Source organism: Pseudophryne corroboree, assembly GCF_028390025.1.
Source record: "Pseudophryne corroboree isolate aPseCor3 chromosome 12 unlocalized genomic scaffold, aPseCor3.hap2 SUPER_12_unloc_2, whole genome shotgun sequence".
Classification (NCBI taxonomy): Eukaryota; Metazoa; Chordata; class Amphibia; order Anura; family Myobatrachidae; genus Pseudophryne; species Pseudophryne corroboree.
Window position 1 is genome coordinate 1,020,001 of NW_026967486.1, and position 25,480 is coordinate 1,045,480.

General features: G+C 55.0%; 1 protein-coding gene across 2 annotated transcripts in view; it reads left to right on the top strand.

Moving 5' to 3' along the window:
- Window positions 1-25,480, top strand: part of ARHGAP30 (Rho GTPase activating protein 30) — a 94,788-nt gene that overhangs the window by 46,362 nt on the left and 22,946 nt on the right. For both annotated transcript variants that reach the window (XM_063948718.1, XM_063948719.1), the window contains exons 4-10: window positions 2,373-2,455; window positions 12,562-12,669; window positions 12,836-12,963; window positions 15,075-15,240; window positions 15,408-15,508; window positions 15,627-15,704; window positions 16,288-16,797. In XM_063948718.1, the coding sequence (XP_063804788.1) occupies window positions 2,373-2,455; window positions 12,562-12,669; window positions 12,836-12,963; window positions 15,075-15,240; window positions 15,408-15,508; window positions 15,627-15,704; window positions 16,288-16,797 (1,174 nt within the window). The remainder of the gene's footprint in view (window positions 1-2,372; window positions 2,456-12,561; window positions 12,670-12,835; window positions 12,964-15,074; window positions 15,241-15,407; window positions 15,509-15,626; window positions 15,705-16,287; window positions 16,798-25,480) is intronic.

A 25,480-nucleotide genomic window follows, 5' to 3' on the forward strand; every position in this document is an offset into this window, starting at 1 on the left:
AATGTGTAGAAGTGCACTATACCTGGAGTAATGTGTAGAAGTGCACTATACCTGGAGTAATGTGTAGAAGTGCACTATACCTGGAGTAATGTGTAGAAGTGCACTATACCTGGAGTAATGTGTAGAAGTGCACTATACCTGGAGTAATGTGTAGAAGTGCACTATACCTGGAGTAATGTGTAGAAGTGCACTATACCTGGAGTAATGTGTAGAAGTGCACTATACCTGGAGTAATGTGTAGAAGTGCACTATACCTGGAGTAATGTGTAGAAGTGCACTATACCTGGAGTAATGTGTAGAAGTGCACTATACCTGGAGTAATGTGTAGAAGTGCACTATACCTGGAGTAATGTGTAGAAGTGCACTATACCTGGAGTAATGTGTAGAAGTGCACTATACCTGGAGTAATGTGTAGAAGTGCACTATACCTGGAGTAATGTGTAGAAGTGCACTATACCTGGAGTAATGTGTAGAAGTGCACTATACCTGGAGTAATGTGTAGAAGTGCACTATACCTGGAGTAATGTGTAGAAGTGCACTATACCTGGAGTAATGTGTAGAAGTGCACTATACCTGGTGTAATGTGTAGAAGTGCACTATACCTGGAGTAATGTGTAGAAGTGCACTATACCTGGAGTAATGTGTAGAAGTGCACTATACCTGGAGTAATGTGTAGAAGTGCACTATACCTGGAGTAATGTGTAGAAGTGCACTATACCTGGAGTAATGTGTAGAAGTGCACTATACCTGGAGTAATGTGTAGAAGTGCACTATACCTGGAGTAATGTGTAGAAGTGCACTATACCTGGAGTAATGTGTAGAAGTGCACTATACCTGGAGTAATGTGTAGAAGTGCACTATACCTGGAGTAATGTGTAGAAGTGCACTATACCTGGAGTAATGTGTAGAAGTGCACTATACCTGGAGTAATGTGTAGAAGTGCACTATACCTGGAGTAATGTGTAGAAGTGCGCTATTCACAGGGGACAATGATAAAGGTGATCATGCCTCGGGCATGCAAAACACATGCACTTAACGTTACTGGGTAAAGACAACAGGGTGGAATTACCCGCTGTGGCATTGTGTGTTGGAGTAAGATAAAGTGGAGGGCTGTGAGCCCGGAGTTGCATATACTTTCTGTGACATCAAGAAGGTTGAACTGCTGCTAACATATGTATGCTGTATCCCCGTAAAAGAGGGAAGATTCTTCTATACAACTATTTGAGCAATAAACATCTTGCCTTCAAGATGGCTGCCTTCACCTTGCAACCAGCAGTTCTGCGACACACACTGGGGGTATTTCAGACCTGATTGCTAGGGTGCATTTTTTGCAGCTCTGCGATCAGATAGTCGCCTCCTACAGGGGGAGGGTATTAGCTGTGTGCAGGTTTGCAAACGCTTTTTGTAGCAGAGCTGCACAAACATCAGGAGGTGTGTCAGCAATGTGATCTACAGCAGCAAGCGGTTCCAAGTGCTGGTGGGAGGAGCCCGGTGGTGGCAGTAAAATACCCGCACAGCGGGGGGAGTCACTATAGGCGGTTACTGATGGTAAGAGCTGCTCTCCTGTTGGCCCAGGGCCTGTATGTGATTGCTTGGTGCGGGCAGCGAGGGCGCATCCGGTCACAGCATGGCGCTATTCTGGGGGTCAGCTCCAGTAATGTATTCCTCAGCCGCTTTATAACTAATCAGCATAGTTCCCAAGTCTTGCACATAAGATGAGCATCAGGAACGATGCTGATACAGATTACACGTAACGTAGCAGGGCCCTGTGAGTTCATCCGCAGTATATGTGATGTCATCAATGTGATATTTACCCAGTAACGTACCCCTGGTGTGTATTCACGCTATAGACGTGCTAGTTACAGTAAGGGCACACTAAGGCCGGGACAACAATCAAACCGGCAATACAAGGGGCGGGATGTACTAAGTGACTTACATATGCGATCAGCATTGCGGAGGACAGCTCTTCCGATAAGATGCGCAGCGGCAGCATGACTTCTGGGATTGGGTCCCGGGACTCAGTCTGCGCATACGCAGGGTGACTGTGGGGGGAGCGAGGCATGCTGGGACGGATCCGATCGGATCCCTCACACAGCGCTGCACAGAGAAGCCCACTGGCTTATATGGGATATCGCCAGCAAAAACTGACACACCCCGCCGCAGCGCTGACCTGCCGGCCGGGGGATAGTACATTTTCCATTTAGTACATCCCGCCCCTTGTGAGTACCTACAGATGGCGCACAGTGCTGGAACCTACCCTCAGTCTGTACCTGTACGACTTATTAATATCCATGAAACCATGATTCCTGTAGTGTCAGGGCCGGGATCTGTCAGACGCTGGTTAATGGTCTCTCTCTTCCTCTTCTCTGAAGGAGGCGGTGGCGATACAGCTGGAAGAACAGCGACTGATAAAGATTAGAGAGGTGCTGCAGGAGCTTCCTCCCCAACACTTCAGGTACGGATCAGGGCTACAATGAGGGGCTCCCTCCTCTTCACGACGCATTGTGCCAGAGACTACTGTGCATGTGCTGGTCTAAGGAAACATGGCGTCCACCATGCTCCGGAGTCTAAATCTCTACCGCACTGCGCAGCAGCCATTTTGGTGCCAATTTTTTCACCGTGACTGCAGCTCCGATGCGGGATTCCAGAAAGTTAAGTAATAAAACATGAATGTGTGCAGTGTGGCCTCATGGACCCAGAGACCCATGTGACCACACACATTGCACCCAGGCTGTGTAGGGGGGGTTCAGGCTGTGGGGGGGAGGGGGGAGTGTCGGGGGTCAGGCTGTGTGTGTGTGGGGGGGTCAGGCTGTAGTGGGGGGGTGTCGGGGGTCAGGCTGTGGGGGAGTAGGAGGGGGGGTCAGGCTGTGTGTGTGGGGGGGGTCAGGCTGTGGGGGGGGGAGGAGTGTCGGGGGTCAGGCTGTGTGTGTGTGGGGGGGGGGGGGTCAGGCTGTGGGGGGGGTGTCGGGGGTCAGGCTGTGTGTGTGTGTGGGGGGGGGGGGTCAGGCTGTGTGTGTGTGGGGGGGTCAGGCTTTGGGGGGGGTAGGAGGAGGGGTCAGGCTGCAGGAAAGGTGAGCTAGGGATTTGGATGTCGGTATTTTCATCATGGAATGCACCTGTCGGTGTTTTGTGGACTGGCATCCTGATATCGGCCCATCTAAATTGCAATATAAGAATAAATGGCTCTAACATTTTGTATACGGAGGATAGGTCAATAGGACAACATGGACAAAAGGTTGACAGGTTCATATGGTGGACACAGCATATGGTAACGGTAATTTCTGCGGAGCACAGCACCTTGGCGAGTCATGCCAGGGGACGCAGGACACTAATTGGGGTTCCATGTGCTAAAAGCTAAAATTTTACAACAAAAGAACTCACATTGGCCTCTCCATGTGTCGGAGTTTTTCACATATTGATATTGAGCATGTCAATCATTTGATGCTGACCTAGACACTGTCGAAGTTTTGACTGCCGACCTATTATACAATAACAGCAACATGTGTGGGCTACATGCAGAAGCAGCCAGTATTCACCCTGCACAGGAATGATAGATATGCATTGCAGCGTGTTTGTACCAGATACAAAGTTAATTCCATATCAAAACCAGGCCTTAGGTCCTGTGGAAGGCAAGTCAGGGCACGGGCAGAGGGGGAATGGGTCCAGAGAGAGGTCAGGGCACGGGCAGAGGGGGAATGGGTCCAGAGAGAGGTCAGGGCATGGGCAGAGGGGGAATGGGTCCAGAGAGAGGTCAGGGCACGTGCAGAGGGGGAATGGGTCCAGAGAGATGACAGGGCACGGGCAGAGGGGGGAATGGGTCCAGAGAGAGGACAGGGCACGGGCAGAGGGGGTAATGGGTCCAGAGAGAGGACAGGGCACGGGCAGAGGGGGAATGGGTCCACAGAAAGGTCAGGGCACGGGCAGAGGGGGAATGGGTCCAGAGAGAGGTCAGGTCACAGGCAGAGGGGGAATGGGTCCAGAGAGAGGACAGGGCACGGGCAGAGGGGGAATGGGTCCAGAGAGAGGTCAGGGCACGGGCAGAGGGGGAATGGGTCCAGAGAGATGACAGGGCACGGGCAGAGGGGGAATGGGTCCATAGAGAGGACAGGGCACGGGCAGAGGGGGAATGGGTCCAGAGAGAGGTCAGGGCACGGGCAGAGGGGGTAATGGGTCCAGAGAGAGGACAGGGCACGGGCAGAGGGGGAATGGGTCCAGAGAAAGGTCAGGGCACGGGCAGAGGGGGAATGGGTCCAGAGAGAGGTCAGGTCACAGGCAGAGGGGGAATGGGTCCAGAGAGAGGACAGGGCACGGGCAGAGGGGGAATGGGTCCAGAGAGAGGTCAGGGCATGGGCAGAGGGGGAATGGGTCCAGAGAGAGGTCAGGGCACGGGCAGAGGGGGAATGGGTCCAGAGAGAGGTCAGGTCACAGGCAGAGGGGGAATGGGTCCATAGAGAGGACAGGGCACGGGCAGAGGGGGAATGGGTCCAGAGAGAGGTCAGGGCACGGGCAGAGGGGGAATGGGTCCAGAGAGAGGTCAGGGCACGGGCAGAGGGGGAATGGGTCCAGAGAGAGGTCAGGTCACAGGCAGAGGGGGAATGGGTCCAGAGAGAGGTCAGGGCACGGGCAGAGGGGGAATGGGTCCAGAGAAAGGTCAGGGCACGGGCAGAGGGGGGAATGGGTCCAGAGAGAGGTCAGGTCACAGGCAGAGGGGGAATGGGTCCATAGAGAGGACAGGGCACGGGCAGAGGGGGAATGGGTCCAGAGAGAGGACAGGGCACGGGCAGAGGGGGGAATGGGTCCATAGAGAGGACAGGGCACGGGCAGAGGGGGAATGGGTCCAGAGAGATGACAGGGCACGGGCAGAGGGGGGAATGGGTCCAGAGAGAGGACAAGGCACGGGCAGAGGGGGAATGGGTCCAGAGAAAGGTCAGGGCATGGGCAGAGGGGGGAATGGGTCCATAGAGAGGACAGGGCATGGGCAGAGGGAGAATGGGTCCAGAGAGAGGTCAGGGCACGGGCAGAGGGGGGAATGGGTCCAGAGAGAGGTCAAGGCATGGGCAGAGGGGGGAATGGGTCCAGACAGAGGACAGGGCACGGGCAGAGGGGGAATGGGTCCATAGAGGGGTCAAGGCATGGGCAGAGGAGGAATGGGTCCAGACAGAGGACAGGGCACGGGCAGAGGGGGAATGGGTCCAGAGAGAGGACAGGGCATGGGCAGAGGGGGAATAGGTCCAGAGAGAGGTCAGGGCACGGGCACAGGGGGAATGGGTCCAGAGAGAGGACAGGGCACGGGAGGAGGGGGGAATTTGTCCAGAGAGAGGACAGGGCATGGGTAGAGGGGGAATGGGTCCATAGAGAGGACAGGGCATGGGCAGAGGGGGGAATGGGTACAGAGAGAGGACAGGGCATGGGTAGAGGGGGGAATGGGTGCATAGAGAGGACAGGGCACGGGCAGAGGGGGAATGGGTCCAGAGAGAGGACAGGGCACGGGCAGAGGGGGGAATGGGTCCAGAGAGAGGACAGGGCATGGGCAGAGGGGGGAATGGCTCCAGAGAGAGGACAGGGCACGGGCGGAGGGGGGACTGGGTGCATAGAGAGGACAGGGCACGGGCAGAGGGGGAATGGGTCCAGAGAGAGGTCAGGGCACGTGCAGAGGGGGAATGGGTCCAGAGAGAGGTCAAGGCACGGGCAGAGGGGGAATGGGTCCAGAGAGAGGACAGGGCATGGGCAGAGGGGGGAATGGGTACAGAGAGAGGACAGGGCATGGGTAGAGGGGGGAATGGGTGCATAGAGAGGACAGGGCACGGGCAGAGGGGGAATGGGTCCAGAGAGAGGACAGGGCACGGGCAGAGGGGGGAATGGGTCCAGAGAGAGGACAGGGCATGGGCAGAGGGGGGAATGGCTCCAGAGAGAGGACAGGGCACGGGCGGAGGGGGGAATGGGTGCATAGAGAGGACAGGGCATGGGCAGAGGGGGAATGGGTCCAGAGAGAGGTCAGGGCACGTGCAGAGGGGGAATGGGTCCAGAGAGAGGTCAAGGCACGGGCAGAGGGGGAATGGGTCCAGAGAGAGGAGAGGGCATGGGCAGAGGGGGAATAGGTCCAGAGAGAGGTCAGGGCATGGGCAGAGGGGGGAATGGGTCCAGAGAGAGGACAGGGCATGGGTAGAGGGGGGAATGGGTCCAGAGAAAGGTCAGGGCACGGGTGGAGGGAGGATTGGCTCCAGAGAGAGGTCAGGGCATGAGCGGAGGGGGGCATGGGTCCAGAGAAAGGTCAGGGTACGGGCAGAGGGGGGAATGGGTCCAGAGAGAGGTCAGGGCATGGGCGAAGGGGTAATGGGTCCAGAGAGAGGTCAGGGCACGGGTGGAGGGGGGAATGGGTCCAGAGAAAGGTCAGGGCATGGGCAGAGGGTGGAATGGGTCCAGAGAAAGGTCAGGGCATGGGCAGAGGGGGAATGGGTCCAGAGAGAGGTCAGGGCACGGGCAGAGGGGGGAATGGGTCCAGAGAGAGGACAGGGCACGGGCAGAGGGGGAATGGGTCCATAGAGAGGACAGGGCACGGGCAGAGGGGGAATGGGTCCAGAGAGATGACAGGGCACGGGCAGAGGGGGGAATGGGTCCAGAGAAAGGACAGGGCACGGGCAGAGGGGGAATGGGTCCAGAGAGAGGACAGGGCACGGGCAGAGGGGGAATGGGTCCAGAGAGGGGTCAAGGCATGGGCAGATGGGGAATGGGTCCAGACAGAGGACAGGGCACGGGCAGAGGGGGAATGGGTCCAGAGAGGGGTCAAGGCATGGGCAGAGGGGGAATGGGTCCAGACAGAGGACAGGGCACGGGCAGAGGGGGAATGGGTCCAGAGAGGGGTCAAGGCATGGGCAGAGGGGGAATGGGTCCAGAGAGAGGTCAGGGCATGGGCAGAGGGGGAATGGGTCCAGAGAGAGGTCAGGGCACGGGCAGAGGGGGTAATGGGTCCAGAGAGAGGACAGGGCACGGGCAGAGGGGGGAATGGGTCCATAGAGAGGACAGGGCACGGGCAGAGGGGGAATGGGTCCAGAGAGATGACAGGGCATGGGCAGAGGGGGGAATGGGTCCAGAGAGAGGACAGGGCACGGGCAGAGGGCAGAGGGGGAATGGGTCCAGAGAGAGGACAGGGCACGGGCAGAGTGGGAATGGGTCCAGAGAGGGGTCAAGGCATGGGCAGAGGGGGAATGGGTCCAGACAGAGGACAGGGCACGGGCAGAGGGGGAATGGGTCCAGAGAGAGGACAGGGCACGGGCAGAGGGGGGAATGGGTCCAGAGAGAGGACAGGGCACGGGCAGAGGGGGGAATGGGTCCAGAGAGAGGACAGGGCACGGGCGGAGGGGGGAATGTGTGCATAGAGAGGACAGGGCACGGGCAGAGGGGGAATGGGTCCAGAGAGAGGACAAGGCACGGGCAGAGGGGGAATGGGTCCAGAGAGAGGACAGGGCACGGGCAGAGGGGGAATGGGTCCAGAGAGAGGACAGGGCACGGGCAGAGGGGGAATGGGTCCAGAGAGAGGACAAGGCACGGGCAGAGGGGGAATGGGTCCAGAGAGAGGACAGGGCACGGGCAGAGGGGGAATGGGTCCAGAGAGAGGACAGGGCACGGGCAGAGGGGGAATGGGTCCAGAGAGAGGACAGGGCACGGGCAGAGGGGGAATGGGTCCAGAGAGAGGACAATGCACGGGCAGAGGGGGGAATGGGTCCAGAGAGAGGACAGGGCATGGGCAGAGGGGGAATGGGTCCAGAGAGAGGACAGGGCATGGGCAGAGGGGGAATGGGTCCAGAGAGAGGACAGGGCATGGGCAGAGGGGGAATGGGTCCAGAGAAAGGTCAGGGCACGGGTGGAGGGAGGATTGGCTCCAGAGAAAGGTCAGGGCATGAGCGGAGGGGGGCATGGGTCCAGAGAAAGGTCAGGGTACGGGCAGAGGGGGGAATGGGTCCAGAGAAAGGTCAGGGTACGGGCAGAGGGGGGAATGGGTCCAGAGAGAGGTCAGGGCATGGGCGAAGGGGTAATGGGTCCAGAGAGAGGTCAGGGCACGGGTGGAGGGGGGAATGGGTCCAGAGAAAGGTCAGGGCATGGGCAGAGGGTAATGGGTCCAGAGAGAGGTCAGGGCACGGGCAGAGGGGGGAATGTATCCAGAGAGAGGTCAGGGCATGGGTGGAGGGGGGGAGTGGGTCCAGAAAAAGGTCGGGGCACGGGTGGAGGTGGACACAGTTCCAGAGAAGGGTCAGGGCACAGGCGGGAACGGGTCCAGAGAAAGGTCAAGGTACGGGCAGAGGAGCGAATGGGTCCAGAGAAAGGTCAGGGCATGGGCGGAAGGAGGAACGGATGCAGAGAAAGGTCAGGGCATGGGTGGAGGGGGGAATGGCACGGGTCCAGAGAAAGGTCAGGGCACGGGCAGAGGGAGGAATGGGTCCAGGAAAAGGTCAGGGCACGGGCGGAGGGGGAAACGGTTCCAGAGAAAGGTCAGGGCACAGGCAGAGGGGGGGAATGGGTCCAGAGAAATGTCAGGGCACGGGCGGAAGGGGGGATAGGTCCAGAGAAAGGTCCGGGCACGGGCGGAGGGGGGAAAGGGTCCAGAGAAAGGTCCGGGCACAGGCGAAGGGGGGAAAGGGTCCAGAGAAAGGTCAGGGCATGGGGGGAGAAGGTGGAACGAGTCCAGAGAAAGGTCAGGGCATGGGCGGAGGGGGAGAATGGGTCCAGAGAAAGGTCAGGGCACGGGCGGAGGGGAATGGGTCCAGAGAAAGGTCAGGGCACAGGCGAAAGGGGGGAATGAGAGAAAGGTCAGGGCATGGGCGGAAGGAGGAACGGATCCAGAGAAAGGTCAGGGCATGGGTGGAGGGGGGAACGGCACGGGTTCAGAGAAAGGTCAGGGCACGGGCGGCCGGAGGAATGGGTCCAGGAAAAGGTCAGGGCACGGGCGGAGGGGTAAACGGTTCTAGAGAAAGGTCAGGGCACAGGCAGAGGGGGGAATGGGTCCAAAGAAAGGTCAGGGCATGGGCGGAGGGGGGAACGGGTCCTGAGAGAGGTCAGGGCACGGGCGAAGGGGGGAATGGGTCCAGAGAAAGGTCAGGGCACGGGCAAAAGGAGGTATGGATCCAGAGAAAGGTCAGGGCATGGGTGGAGGGGGGAACGGCACGAGTCTAGAGAAAGGCCAGGGCACGAGCGGAGGGAGAAATGGGTCCAGAGAAAGGTCAGGGCACGGGCGGAGGGGGAAACGGTTCCAGAGAAAGGTCAGGGCACGGGCGGAGGGAGGAATCGGTCCAGAGAAAGGTCAGGGCACGGGCGGAGGGAGGAATGGGTCCAGGAAAAGGTCAGGGCACGGGCGGAGGGGGAAACGGTTCCAGAGAAAGGTCAGGGCACAGGCAGAGGGGGGGAATGGGTCCAGAGAAAGGTCAGGGCACGGGCGGAAGGGGGGATAGGTCCAGAGAAAGGTCCGGGCACGGGCGGAGGGGGGAAAGGGTCCAGAGAAGGGCACGGGCGGAGGGGGGAAAGGGTCCAGAGAAAGGTCCGGGCACAGGCGGAGGGGAGAAAGGGTCCATAGAAAGGTCATGGCACGGGCGGATGGGGGAAAGGGTTCAGAGAAAGGTCAGGGCATGGGGGGAGAGGGTGGAACGAGTCCAGAGAAAGGTCAGGGCATGGGCGGAGGGGAGAATGGGTCCAGAGAAAGGTCAGGGCATGGGCGGAGGGGAATGGGTCCAGAGAAAGGTCAGGGCACAGGCGAAAGGGGGGAATGGGTCCAGAGAAAGGTCAGGGCATGGGCAGAAGGAGGAACGGATCCAGAGAAAGGTCAGGGCATGGGTGGAGGGGGGAACGGCATGGGTCCAGAAAAAGGTCAGGGCACGGGCGGAGGGAGGAATGGGTCCAGGAAAAGGTCAGGGCACGGGCGGAGGGGGAAACGGTTCCAGAGAAAGGTCAGGGCACAGGCAGAGGGGGGAATGGGTCCAGAGAAAGGTCAGGGCATGGGCGGAGGGGGGAACGGGTCCAGAGAGAGGTTAGGGCACGGGCGAAGGGGGGAATGGGTCCAGAGAAAGGTCAGGGCACGGGCAGAAGGAGGAACGGATCCAGAGAAAGGTCAGGGCACGGGCGGAGGGAGGAATCGGTCCAGAGAAAGGTCAGGGCACGGGCGGAGGGAGAAATGGGTCCAGAGAAAGGTCAGGGCACGGGCGGAGGGGGAAACGGTTCCAGAGAAAGGTAAGGGCACGGGCGGACGAAGGAATGGGTCCAGGGAAAGCTCAAGGCACAGGCAGAGAGGGGAATGGATCCAGAGAAAGGTCAGTGCACATGTGGAGGGCGGAATGGGTCCAGAGAAAGGTCGGGGCATGGGCGGAGGGGAGAATGGGTCCAGAGAGAGGTCAGTGCACGGGCGGAGGGTGGAATGGGTCCAGAGAAAGGTCAGGGCACAGGCAGAGGGGGGAATGGGTCCAGAGAAAGGTCAGGTCATGGGCGGAGGGGGGAACGTGTCCAGAGAAAGGTCAGGGCACAGGCGGAGGGGGAAAAGGGTCCAGAGAAAGGTCAGGGCACTGGCAGAGGGGAGAATGGGTCCAGAGAGAGGTCAGGGCACGGGCAGAGGGGGGAATGGGTCCAGAGAGAGGACAGGGCACGGGCGGAGGGGGAATGGGTCCAGAGAAGGGTCAGGGCACAGGTGGAGGGGGACATTGTTCCAGAGAAGGGTCAGGGCACGGGCAGAGGGGGGAGGGAAAGGTCCAGAGAAAGGTCAGGGCACGGGCAGAGGGGGGGAATGGGTCCAGAGAAAGGTCAGGGCACGGGTGGATGGGGACACGGTACCAGAGAAGGGTCAGGGCACGGGCTGAGGGGGGGGAAGGGTCCAGAGAAAGGTCAGGGCACGAACTGAGGAGGGAATGGGTCCAGAGAAAGGTCAGGGCACGGGCGGAAGGGGGGATAGGTCCAGAGAAAGGTCCGGGCACGGACGGAGGGGGGAAAGGGTCCAGAGAAGGGCACGGGCGGAGGGGGGAAAGGGTCCAGAGAAAGGTCCGGGCACAGGCGGAGGGGAGAAAGGGTCCAGAGAAAGGTCATGACACGGGCGGATGGGGGAAAGGGTTCAGAGAAAGGTCAGGGCATGGGGGGAGAGGGTGGAACGAGTCCAGAGAAAGGTCAGGGCATGGGCGGAAGGGAGAATGGGTCCAGAGAAAGGTCAGGGCACGGCCGGAGGGGAATGGGTCCAGAGAAAGGTAAGGGCACAGGCGAAAGGGGGGGAATGGGTCCAGAGAAAGGTCAGGGCATGGGCGGAAGGAGGAACGGATCCAGAGAAAGGTCAGGGCATGGGTGGAGGGGGGAATGGCACGGGTCCAGAGAAAGGTCACGGCACGGGCGGAGGGAGGAATGGGTCCAGGAAAAGGTCAGGGCATGGGTGGAGGTGGGAATGGCACGGGTCCAGAGAAAGGTCAGGGCACGAGCGGAGGGAGGAATGGGTCCAGAGAGAGGTCAGGGCACGGGCGGAGGGGGAAACGGTTCCAGAGAAAGGTCAGGGAACGGGCGGAGGGAGGAATCGGTCCAGAGAAAGGTCAGGGCATGGGCAGAGGGAGGAATGGGTCCAGAGAAAGGTCAGGGCACGGGCGGAGGGGGAAACGGTTCCAGAGAAAGGTAAGGGCACGGGCGGAGGAAGGAATGGGTCCAGGGAAAGGTCAAGGCACAGGCAGAGAGGGGAATGGATCCAGAGAAAAGTCAGTGCACGTGCGGAGGGCGGAATGGGTCCAGAGAAAGGTCACGGCATGGGCGGAGGGGAGAATGGGTCCAGAGAGAGGTCAGTGCACGGGCGGAGGGTGGAATGGGTCCAGAGAAAGGTCAGGGCACAGGCAGAGGGGGGAATGGGTCCAGAGAAAGGTCAGGTCATGGGCGGAGGGGGAAAGTGTCCAGAGAAAGGTCAGGGCATGGGCGGAGGGGGGAACGGGTCCAGAGAAAGTTCAGGGCAAGGGCGGAAAAGGGAATGGGACCAGAGGAAGGTCAGGGCACGGGCAGAGGGGAGAATGGGTCCAGAGAAAGTTCAGGGCACATGCGGAGGAGGGAATGGGTCCAGAGAAAGGTCAGGGCAGGGGGTGAAGGGGGGAATGGAACGGGTCCAGAAAAAGGTCAGGGCACGGACAGTGGGGGGAATGGGTCCAGAGAAAGGTCAGGGCACGGACAGGGTGGGAATGGGTCCGCAGAAAGGTCAGGTCATGGGCGGATGGTGGAATGGGTCCAGAGAAAGGTCAGGGCACGGGCGGAGGGAGGATTGGCTCCAGAGAAAGGTCAGGGCATGAGCGGAGGGGGGCATGGGTCCAGAGAAAGGTCAGGGCACAGGCAGAGGGGGGAATGGGTCCAGAGAGAGGTCAGGGCACAGGCGGAGGGGGAAATGGGTCCATAGAAAGGCCAGGTCACGGACCGAGGGGGAATGGATCCACAGAAAGGTCAGGGCATGGGCAGAGGGGGTAATGGATCCATAGAAAGGCCAGGGCATGGGCAGAGTGGGGAATGGGTCCACAGAAAGGTAACACCCAGGATCTCTCCCATACTAAGAAGGTAACCACTTGTGTTTCCTAGGACTCTGGAATACCTTATGAGACACTTGGTGTTTATGGCCTCATTCAGCGGCCAAACAAACATGCATGTGAGGAATCTGGCTATTGTATGGGCACCCAACTTACTCAGGTAAGTGCACGTTATTGCTTCTATAGTCTTCTTTCTGTCTGCTGGACGGCTCCTGGTGACACCCTCACACCATAGGGAGTGGGATGGGGGACGCCAGGAGAAACACCATAATAATGGATGGAAATGACAGACACACTCCATCTAATGTGCTCCAATCATGTCTCAGGTCCAAAGATATAGAATCATCTGGCTTTAATGGCACTGCAGCGTTCATGGAAGTCAGAGTCCAGTCCATCGTCGTGGAATTTATCCTGACACACGTGGAGCAGTTGTTTGGAGTTGGAACTATCCCAGGTACATATTGCACCCATCCCTCCTGCATATATCCTATACTCACCTCTACCATCATCCCTCCAGCATATATCCTGCACTCACCTCTACTGTCATCCCTCCTGCATATATCCTGCACTCACCTCTACCGTCATCCCTCCTGTGTACTGTATATCCTGCACTCACCTCTACTGTCATCCCTCCTGCATATATCCTGCACTCCCCTTTACCATCATCCCTCCTGCATATATCCTGCACTCACCTCAACTGTCATCCCTCCTGCAGATATCCTGCACTCACCTCTACCGTCATCCTTCCTGCATATATCATGTACTCACCTCTACCATCATCCCTCCTGCATATATCCTGCACTCACCTCTACTGTCATCCCTCCTGCATATATCCTGCACTCACCTCTACCGTCATCCCTCCTGCATATATCCTGCACTCACCTCTACTGTCATCCCTCCTGCATATATCCTGCACTCACCTCTACCGTCATCCCTCCTGCATATATCCTGCACTCACCTCTACTGTCATCCCTCCTGCATATATCCTGCACTCGCCTCTACCGTCATCCCTCTTGTATATATCCTGCACTCACCTCTACCGTCATCCCACCTGCATATATCCTGCACTCCCCTCTACTGTCATCCCTCCTGCATATATCCTGCACTCACCTCTACTGTCATCCCTCCTGCATATATCCTGCACTCACCTCTACCGTCATCCCACCTGCATATATCCTGCACTCACCTCAACTGTCATCCCTCGTGCATATATCTTGCACTCACCTCTACTGTCATCCCTCCTGCATATATCCTGCACTCACCTCTACTGTCATCCCTCCTGCATATATCCTGCACTCACCTCTACCGTCATCCCTCCTGTGTACTGTATATCCTGCACTCACCTCTACTGTCATCCCTCCTGCATATATCCTGCACTCCCCTCTACCGTCATCCCTCCTGCATATATCCTGCACTCACCTCAACTGTCATCCCTCCTGCAGATATCCTGCACTCACCTCTACTGTCATCCCTCCTGCATATATCCTGCACTCACCTCTACCGTCATCCCTCCTGCATATATCCTGCACTCACCTCTACCGTCATCCCTCCTGCATATATCCTGCACTCACCTCTACCGTCATCCCTCCTGCATATATCCTGCACTCACCTCTACCGTCATCCCTCCTGCATATATCCTGCACTCACCTCTACCGTCATCCCTCCTGCATATATCCTGCACTCACCTCTACCGTCATCCCTCCTGCATATATCCTGCACTCACCTCTACCGTCATCCCTCCTGCATATATCCTGCACTCACCTCTACCGTCATCCCTCCTGCATATATCCTGCACTCACCTCTACCGTCATCCCTCCTGCATATATCCTGCACTCACCTCTACCGTCATTCCTCCTGCATATATCCTGCACTCACTTCTACCGTCATCCCTCCTGCATATATCCTGCACTCACCTCTACCGTCATCCCTCCTGCATATATCCTGCACTCACCTCTACCGTCATCCCTCCTGCATATCCTGCACTCACCTCTACCGTCATCCCTCCTGCATATATCCTGCACTCACTTCTACCGTCATCCCACCTGCATATATCCTGCACTCACCTCTACCGTCATCCCTCCTGCATATATCCTGCACTCACCTCTACCGTCATCCCTCCTGCATATATCCTGCACTCACCTCTACCGTCATCCCTCCTGCATATATCCTGCACTCACCTCTACCGTCATCCCTCCTGCATATATCCTGCACTCACCTCTACCGTCATCCCTCCTGTATATATCCTGCGCTCACCTCTACCGTCATCCCTCCTGTATATATCCTGCGCTCACCTCTACCGTCATCCCTCCTGTATATATCCTGCGCTCACCTCTACCGTCATCCCTCCTGCATATATCCTGCGCTCACCTCTACCGTCATCCCTCCTGCATATATCATGCGCTCACCTCTACTGTCATCCCTCCTGCATATATCCTGCACTCACCTCTACTGTCATCTCTCCTGCATACTGTATCTCCCGCAGCAGTGATGCGCCCCCGCAGCATGCATGCACAGTTTTGCACCAGTGCCATTGTTGCTATGTAAAGTGTTTGTATTTGGGAACAGGGAAAGAGAATGATGGCGGCACCTCTGCTACGATGAACTGGCCATCTTGTGTTCCAGAGGACTATTACCGCTCATTATCTTACAATCTACCCAGCATGCTTAACCACGGAGATGGTCCTCCACAGATACGGCCTTACCACACAATCATAGAGTTTTCTGAGAACAAGTAAGTATTATATAGGAAGGATCCCTCTCATTGTACCTCATGCGTATAACCAGGTGGGCAGTCTCTCCTGCAGGGTGGTGTGTGCAGGTATTCTGGGCATAGACTTCTCTGAGCTCCACATCTGCTGCCAGAGACCATCTCATGACTAACTATGAAATTGCTCACAGGCGGAAAGGCTCTGTAAAAGCCAAGAAATGGAGATCGATTTTCAACCTTGGACGATCCGGCCATGACTCCAAGCGCAAGTCACAGAAACAGGATGAGAAAGGTTTGTGTCAGCTGAGGGCGGCTTCTCCTGCCTCTCCCGCACCTGCTAGTTGGCAGGAACCATTATATTATAAACCCTTATATTCTATGTATAAATGACTCCTCTCATTTCCTTGTAGATGGGAAGTCGGATACAATGAACCTGCGCCCAGCTAAAAGCATGGATTCCCTCAGCGCCGCTCCCTATACTCCAGACGGTGAGGAGAATGTTATCACTGGATATTAATGACAGGGATATAGGACACACACGGCTTCTCCTAGGTGGCAGACAAACACACGGTTAGAAGTTATCTGTCATTGATGGGGATATCACTATATGCGTCCTGCGCACTATGGCGCTGAATGTGCGGCTGCCTGCGGAGCCTACATTGCATGCCGTCACACTGCGCATGTTCAGGTGCTCCGCATATACACGTATGGGTCCTGTAGGGTTGAACACATTTCAGTAGCTGAGAGGAGGTACTGTCTGGTTGCTGGGCTGTAGCGGAACGTTCTCACCAGGCAAAGTTCTGCGAGGATGTGATGACCGAATTCTGGGCAGAGCTGAGCGGAGCAGTTTCCAGATGTACGTATAAGTGCATCCTGCCTACAGGTGTCATACCAGTCACATGGATAGTGGACGTACTGGCAGGTATAAGCAGGGATTTGCATTCGCCTCAGCCACTTGGGACGTTCTGTCGGTGTAACTATCCTTCCTGCAGCTAGCCAGTCATCACCCTACACTGGGGATTTCTGTCAGCACTATGTATAAGTAATCATCATTCTTCCCTCTACTCACAGCTAGTGACTTACAGCAGAGTTACCTGAACAGACTGTCCCCCAAAAACCAGCTGCCCATTCGGAGGGAAAGTTTTGGAGCTCATCCCAAACAAGAGAAGACTGGCTACGGATTTGTGGACTTCGGTGAGCAGTCCCTTCCAATGGAGACAAATGAGGCACAGTATGAGGAGCAAGTACAGGCCAAGTCGGAACCAACCACCCCAAAAGTGGGAAGGTCTTCTGTTATTGGAACCCCCCAGGGCCGATCACCCAAATCCAATCAGAACCGAGCAGAAAAATGTGTAGGAGTCCATATCTCTGGTCCGTTCTCTGTCACCCTTCCCTTCCACATCACATCCAACTTATCCCGCCTAACCAGGGGGATGGAAATTCCCAGCTTAAACTATCCGAGCTTCCACAGGAGTTCCGAGAAGCTGTTCTCACTAGAAGCAAGCCGAGAGAGTACAGAGAGCAGCATACACCACGCATGGTCCAGCCTGCCCAGTGACACAGATCACCATGGCACACTTGGTAAATATCTCCTATTTTGCCTACAACACTGATTTTGAAATCTCTTTTAAATGTGTAACGTCTTGTGAAATTAGTGACGTTAATGTTTGGGCACCAACAAGGCAGAAAAAAGACTGGTTATGCCCCAGTATGGTGGTGGCAGGACAGCGGGCATAGGGTGCCCTCTGAACTTTTCACAACCACTATTGCTTCAGATGTTCTCACTAAACTTACCTATTCACTGCAGCCTACAGATATCTGCCATATGTAATGTCACCCTCAGATATTCCCAGATCCTCCGATATTTCCTCTTCCGTATAGAATACAGGCTGTCGTTAGGCAAATCGCTGGTGCCAGTGGGACTGAGGATAGATAACATAGTGCCAGCGGGGATGAACACGTGGGATGTAGTGCTGGTGCTAGTGTGGATGAGGATGTGGGATGTAGTGCTGATGCCAGTGAGGATGTGGGATGTAGTGCTGATGCCAGTGAGGATGTGGGATGTAGTGCTGGTGCCAGTGAGGATGTGGGATGTAGTGCTGGTGCCAGTGAGGATGTGGGATGTAGTGCTGGTGCCAGTGAGGATGTGGGATGTAGTGCTGGTGCCAGTGAGGATGAGGACGTGGGATGTAGTGCTGGTGCCAGTGAGGATGAGGATGTGGGATGTAGTGCTGGTGCCAGTGAGGATGTGGGATGTAGTGCTGGTGGCAGTGTGGATGTGGGATGTAGTGCTGGTGCCAGTGAGGATGTGGGATGTAGTGCTGGTGCCAGTGAGGATGTGGGATGTAGTGCTGGTGCCAGTGAGGATGTGGGATGTAGTGCTGGTGCCAGTGAGGATGTGGGATGTAGTGCTGGTGCCAGTGAGGATGTGGGATGTAGTGCTGGTGCCAGTGAGGATGAGGATGTGGGATGTAGTGCTGGTGCCAGTGAGGATGAGGATGTGGGATGTAGTGCTGATGCCAGTGAGGATGTGGGATGTAGTGCTGGTGCCAGTATGTGGGATGTAGTGCTGGTGCCAGTGTGGATGAGGATGTGGGATGAGGTGCTGATGCCAGTGAGGATGTGGGATGTAGTGCTGGTGCCAGTGAGGATGTGGGATGTAGTGCTGGTGCCAGTATGTGGGATGTAGTGCTGGTGCCAGTGTGGATGAGGATGTGGGATGTAGTGCTGATGCCAGTGAGGATGTGGGATGTGGGATGTAGTGCTGGTGGCAGTGAGGATGAGGACGTGGGATGTAGTGCTGGTGCCAGTGAGGATGTGGGATGTAGTGCTGGTGCCAGTGTGGATGAGGATGTGGGATGTAGTGCTGGTGCCAGTGAGGATGGGATGTACATCCCACTGGTGAGGATGAGGACGTGGGATGTAGTACTGGTGCCAGTGAGGACGTGGGATGTAGTGCTGGTGCCAGTGAGGATGTGGGATGTAGTGCTGGTGCCAGTGAGGATGTGGGATGTAGTGCTGGTGCCAGTGAGGATGAGGATGTAAGATGTAGTGCTGGTGCCAGTGAGGATGAGGATGTGGGATGTAGTGCTGGTGCCAGTGAGGATGTGGGATGTAGTGCTGGTGCCAGTGTGGATGAGGATGTGGGATGTAGTGCTGATGCCAGTGAGGATGTGGGATGTAGTGCTGGTGCCAGTGTGGATGAGGATGTGGGATGTAGTGCTGGTGGTAGTGAGGATGAGGATGTGGGATATAGTGCTGGTGCCAGTGAGGATGAGGACGTGGGATGTAGTGCTGGTGCCAGTGAGGATGTGGGATGTAGTGCTGGTGCCAGTGTGGATGAGGATGTGGGATGTAGTGCTGGTGCCAGTGATGATGAGGACGTGGGATGTAGTGCTGGTGCCAGTGAGGATGAGGATGTGGGATGTAGTACTGGTGCCAGTGAGGACGTGGGATGTAGTGCTGGTGCCAGTGAGGATGTGGGATGTAGTGCTGGTGCCAGTGAGGATGTGGGATGAAGTGCTGGTGCCAGTGAGGATGAGGATGTAAGATGTAGTGCTGGTGCCAGTGAGGATGAGGATGTGGGATGTAGTGCTGGTGCCAGTGAGGATGTGGGATGTAGTGCTGGTGCCAGTGTGGATGAGGATGTGGGATGTAGTGCTAATGCCAGTGAGGATGTGGGATGTAGTGCTGGTGCCAGTGTGGACGAGGATGTGGGATGTAGTGCTGGTGGTAGTGAGGATGAGGATGTGGGATATAGTGCTGGTGCCAGTGAGGATGAGGACGTGGGATGTAGTGCTGGTGCCAGTGAGGATGAGGACGTGGGATGTAGTGCTGGTGCCAGTGGGGATGAGAACGTGGGATGTAGTGCTGGTGCCAGTGGTGATGAGGACGTGGGATGTAGTGCTGGTGCCAGTAAGGATGAGGATGTGGGATGTAGTACTGGTGCCAGTGAGGATGAGGACGTGGGATGTAGTGCTGGTGCCAGTGAGGATGAGGACGTGGGTTGTAGTACTGGTGCCAGTGAGGATGAGGATGTGAGATGTAGTGCTGATGCCAGTGTGGATGAGGATGTGGGATGTAGTGCTGGTGCCGATGAGGATGTGGGATGTAGTACTGGTGCCAGTGAGGATGTGGGATGTAGTGCTGGTGCCAGTGAAGATGAGGGCGTGGGTTGTAGTGCTGGTGCCAGTGGAGATGACGATAGGTAATGTAGTGGCAGTGCCAGTGGGGATGATAGGTAATGTAGTGGCAGTGCCAGTGGGGATGATAGCTAATGTAGTGGCAGAGCCAGTGAGGATGAGGATAGGTAACGTAGTGCTGGTGCCCGTGGGGATGAGGATAGGTAATGTAGTGCAGGGCCAGTGGGGATGATAGGTAACGTAGTGGCAGTGCAAGTGGGGATAATAGCTAATGTAGTGGCAGTGCCAGTGAGGATGAGGATAGGTAATGTAGTGGCAGTGCCAGTGGGATGATAGGTAATGTAGTGTAGGTGCCAGTGGGGATGAGGATAGGTAATGTAGTGGCGGTGCCAGTGAGGATGAGGATAGGTAACGTAGTGGCAGTGCCAGTGAGGATGAGGATAGGTAATGTAGTGGCAGTGCCAGTGAGGATGAGGATAGGTAATGTAGTGGCAGTGCCAGTGAGGATGAGGATAGGTAATGTAGTGGCAGTGCCAGTGAGGATGAGGATAGGTAATGTAGTGTAGGTGCCAGTGAGGATGAGGATAGGTAAAGTAGTGCTGGTGCCAGTGAGAATGAGGATAGGTAATGTAGTGTAGGTGCCAGTGGGGATAAGGATAGGTAATGTAGTGTAGGTGCCAGTGAGGATGAGGATAGGTAATGTAGTGTAGCTGCCAGTGAGGATGAGGATAGGTAATGTAGTGTAGGTGCCAGTGAGGATGAGGATAGGTAATGTAGTGGCAGTGCCAGTGAGGATGAGGATAGGTAATGTAGTGGCAGTGCCAGTGAGGATGAGGATAGGTAATGTAGTGGCAGTGCCAATGGGGATGAGGATAGGTAATATAGTAGCAGTGCCAGTGAGGATAAGGATAGGTAATGTAGTGTCAGTGCCAGTGAGGATGAGGATAGGTAATGTAGTGTAGGTGCCAGTGAGGATGAGGATAGGTAAAGTAGTGCTGGTGCCAGTGAGAATGAGGATAGGTAATGTAGTGTAGGTGCCAGTGGGGATAAGGATAGGTAATGTAGTGTCAGTGCCAGTGAGGATGAGGATAGGTTAAGTAGTGCTGGTGGCAGTGCCAGTGGGGATGATAGGTAACATAGTGGCACTGCCAGTGAGAATGAGGATAGGTAATGTAGTGCAGGGTCAGTGGGGATGATAGGTAACATAGTGGCAGTGCTAGTGAGAATGAGGATAGGTAATGTAGTGGCAGTGCCAGTGGGGATAAGGATAGGTAATGTAGTGGCAGTGCCAGTGGGGATGAGGATAGGTAATGTAGTGGCAGTGCCAGTGAGGATGAGGATAGTTAATGTAGTGGCAGTGCCAGTGGGGATGAGGATAGGTAATGTAGTGGCAGTGCCAGTGAGGATAGGTAATGTAGTGGCAGTGCCAGTGAGGGTGAGGATAGGTAACGTAGTGTAGGTGCCAGTGAGGATGAGGATAGGTAATGTAGTGTAGGTGCCAGTGAGGATGAGGATAGGTAATGTAGTGGCAGTGCCAGTGAGGATGAGGATAGGTAATGTAGTGGCAGTGCCAGTGGGGATGAGGATAGGTAATGTAGTGGCAGTGCCAGTAAGGATGAGGATAGGTAATGTAGTGGCAGTGCCAGTGAGGATGAGGATAGGTAACGTAGTGCTGGTGCCAGTGAGAATGAGGATAGGTAATGTAGTGGCAGTGCCAGTGAGGATGAGGATAGGTAATGTAGTGGCAGTGCCAGTGGGGATAAGGATAGGTAATGTAGTGGCAGTGCCAGTGAGGATGAGGATAGGTAATGTAGTGGCAGTGCCAGTGGGGATAAGGATAGGTAATGTAGTGGCAGTGCCAGTGAGGATGAGGATAGGTAATGTAGTGGCAGTGCCGATGAGGATAGGTAATGTAGTGGCAGTGCCAGTGGGGATGAGGATAGGTAATGTAGTGGCAGTGCCAGTGAGAATGAGGATAGGTAATGTAGTGGCAGTGCCAGTGGGGATAAGGATAGGTAAAGTAGTGGCAGTGCCAGTGAGGATGAGGATAGGTTAAGTAGTGCTGGTGGCAGTGCCAGTGGGGATGATAGGTAACATAGTGGCACTGCCAGTGAGAATGAGGATAGGTAATGTAGTGCAGGGTCAGTGGGGATGATAGGTAACATAGTGGCAGTGCCAGTGAGAATGAGGATAGGTAATGTAGTGGCAGTGCCAGTGAGGATAGGTAATGTAGTGGCAGTGCCAGTGAGGGTGAGGATAGGTAACGTAGTGTAGGTGCCAGTGAGGATGAGGATAGGTAATGTAGTGTAGGTGCCAGTGAGGATGAGGATAGGTAATGTAGTGTATGTGCCAGTGAGGATGAGGATAGGTAATGTAGTGGCAGTGCCAGTGGGGATGAGGATAGGTAATATAGTGGCAGTGCCAGTGAGGATGAGGATAGGTAATGTAGTGGCAGTGCCAATGGGGATGAGGATAGGTAATATAGTGGCAGTGCCAGTGGGGATGAGGATAGGTAATATAGTGGCAGTGCCAGTGAGGATGAGGATAGGTAATGTAGTGTAGGTGCCAGTGAGGATGAGGATAGGTAATGTAGTGGCAGTGCCAGTGAGGATAGGTAATGTAGTGGCAGTGCCAGTAAGGATGAGGATAGGTAATGTAGTGTAGGTGCCAGTGAGGATGAGGATAGGTAATGTAGTGGCAGTGCCAGTGGGGATGAGGATAGGTAATGTAGTGTAGGTGCCAGTGAGGATGAGGATAGGTAATGTAGTGGCAGTGCCAGTGGGGATGAGGATAGGTAATATAGTGGCAGTGCCAGTGAGGATGAGGATAGGTAATGTAGTGGCAGTGCCAGTGGGGATGAGGATAGGTAATATAGTGGCAGTGCCAGTGAGGATGAGGATAGGTAATGTAGTGTAGGTGCCAGTGAGGATGAGGATAGGTAATGTAGTGGCAGTGCCAGTGGGATGATAGGTAATGTAGTGTAGCTGTCAGTGAGGATGAGGATAACTAATGTAGTGCTGGTGCCAGTGAGGACGAGGATAGGTAATGTAGTGGCAGTGCCAGTGAGGATGAGGATAGGTAATGTAGTGGCAGTGCCAGTGGGGATGAGGATAGGTAACGTAGTGCTGGTGCCAGTGAGGATGAGGATAGGTAATGTAGTGCAGCTGCCAGTGAGGATGAGGATAGGTAATGTAGTGCTGGTGCCAGTGAGGATGAGGATAGGTAATGTAGTGGCAGTGCCAGTGGGGATGAGGATAGGTAATATAGTGGCAGTGCCAGTGAGGATGAGGATAGGTAATGTAGTGTAGGTGCCAGTGAGGATGAGGATAGGTAATGTAGTGTAGGTGCCAGTGAGGATGAGAATAGGTAATGTAGTGGCAGTGCCAGTGAGGACAGGTAATGTAGTGGCAGTGCCAGTGAGGGTGAGGATAGGTAACGTAGTGTAGGTGCCAGTGAGGATGAGGATAGGTAATGTAGTGGCAGTGCCAGTGAGGATAGGTAATGTAGTGGCAGTGCCAGTGAGGATGAGGATAGGTAATGTAGTGTAGGTGCCAGTGAGGATGAGGATAGGTAATGTAGTGTAGGTGCCAGTGAGGATGAGGATAGGTAATGTAGTGTAGGTGCCAGTGAGGATGAGGATAGGTAATGTAGTGGCAGTGCCAGTGAGGATGAGGATAGGTAATGTAGTGGCAGTGCCAGTGGGGATGAGGATAGGTAATATAGTGGCAGTGCCAGTGAGGATGAGGATAGGTAATGTAGTGTAGGTGCCAGTGAGGATGAGGATAGGTAATGTAGTGTAGGTGCCAGTGAGGATGAGAATAGGTAATGTAGTGGCAGTGCCAGTGAGGACAGGTAATGTAGTGGCAGTGCCAGTGAGGGTGAGGATAGGTAACGTAGTGTAGGTGCCAGTGAGGATAAGGATAGGTAATGTAGTGTAGGTGCCAGTGAGGATGAGGATAGGTAATGTAGTGGCAGTGGCAGTGAGGATGAGGATAGGTAATATAGTGGCAGTGCCAGTGGGGATGAGGATAGGTAATGTAGTGGCAGTGCCAGTGAGGATGAGGATAGGTAACATAGTGGCAGTGCCAGTGAGGGTGAGGATAGGTAACGTAGTGTAGGTGCCAGTGAGGATGAGGATAGGCAATGTAGTGTAGCTGCCAGAGAGGATGAGGATAGGTAATGTAGTGGCAGCGCCAGTGGGGATGAGGATAGGTAATGTAGTGTAGCTGCCAGTGAGGATGAGGATAGGTAATGTAGTGGCAGTGCCAGTGAGGATGAGGATAGGTAATGTAGTGGCAGTGCCAGTGGGGATGAGGATAGGTAACGTAGTGCTGGTGCCAGTGAGGATGAGGATAGGTAATGTAGTGCAGCTGCCAGTGAGGATGAGGATAGGTAATATAGTGCTGGTGCCAGTGAGGATGAGGATAGGTAATGTAGTAGCAGTGCCAGTGAGGATGAGGATAGGTAATGTAGTGTAGGTGCCAGTGAGGATGAGGATAGGTAATGTAGTGTCAGTGCCAGTGAGGATAAGGATAGGTAATGTAGTGGCAGTGCCAGTAAGGATGAGGATAGGTAATATAGTGGCAGTGCCAGTGAGGATGAGGATAGGTAATGTAGTGTAGGTGCCAGTGAGGATGAGAATAGGTAATGTAGTGGCAGTGCCAGTGAGGATAGGTAATATAGTGGCAGTGCCAGTGAGGGTGAGGATAGGTAACGTAGTGTAGGTGCCAGTGAGGATGAGGATAGGTAATGTAGTGTAGGTGCCAGTGAGGATGAGGATAGGTAATGTAGTGGCAGTGTCAGTGAGGATGAGGATAGGTAATATAGTGGCAGTGCCAGTGAGGGTGAGGATAGGTAACGTAGTGTAGGTGCCAGTGAGGATGAGGATAGGTAATGTAGTGTAGCTGCCAGAGAGGATGAGGATAGGTAATGTAGTGGCAGCGCCAGTGGGGATGAGGATAGGTAATGTAGTGCTGGTGCCAGTGAGGATGAGGATAGGTAATGTAGTGGCAGTGCCAGTGAGGATGAGGATAGGTAATGTGGCAGCGCCAGTGGGGATGAGGATAGGTAATGTAGTGGCAGTGCCAGTGGGGATGAGGATAGGTAATGTAGTGGCAGTGCCAGTGAGGATGAGGATAGGTAACATAGTGGCAGTGCCAGTGAGGATAGGTAACGTAGTGTAGGTGCCAGTGAGGATGAGGATAGGTAATGTAGTGTAGCTGCCAGAGAGGATGAGGATAGGTAATGTAGTGGCAGCGCCAGTGGGGATGAGGATAGGTAATGTAGTGCTGGTGCCAGTGAGGATGAGGATAGGTAATGTAGTGGCAGTGCCAGTGAGGATGAGGATAGGTAATGTAGTGGCAGCGCCAGTGGGGATGAGGATAGGTAATGTAGTGGCAGTGCCAGTGAGGATGAGGATAAGTAATGTAGTGTAGCTGCCAGTGAGGATGAGGATAAGTAATGTAGTGTAGCTGCCAGTGAGGATGAGGATAGGTAATGTAGTGGCAGTGCCAGTGAGGATGAGGATAGGTAATGTAGTGGCAGTGCCAGTGAGGATGAGGATAGGTAATGTAGTGTAGGTGCCAGTGAGGATGAGGATAGGTAATGTAGTGTAGGTGCCAGTGAGGGTGGGGATAGGTAATGTAGTGGCAGTGCCAGTGAGGATGAGGTAGGTAATGTAGTGGCAGTGCCAGTGAGGATGAGGATAGGTAACGTAGTGTAGGTGCCAGTGAGGATAGGTAATGTAGTGGCAGTGCCAGTGAGGATGAGGATAGGTAATGTAGTGGCAGTGCCAGTGAGGATAGGTAATGTAGTGTAGGTGCCAGTGAGGATGAGGATAGGTAACGTAGTGTAGGTGCCAGTGAGGATGAGGATAGGTAATGTAGTGGCAGTGCCAGTGAGGATGAGGATAGGTAATGTAGTGTAGGTGCCAGTGAGGATGAGGATAGGTAATGTAGTGGCAGTGCCAGTGAGGATGAGGACAGGTAAGGTAGTGTAGGTGCCAGTGAGGATGAGGATAGGTAACGTAGTGTAGGTGCCAGTGAGGATGAGGATAGGTAATATAGTGTAGGTGCCAGTGAGGATGAGGATAGGTAATGTAGTGTTAGGTGCCAGTGAGGATG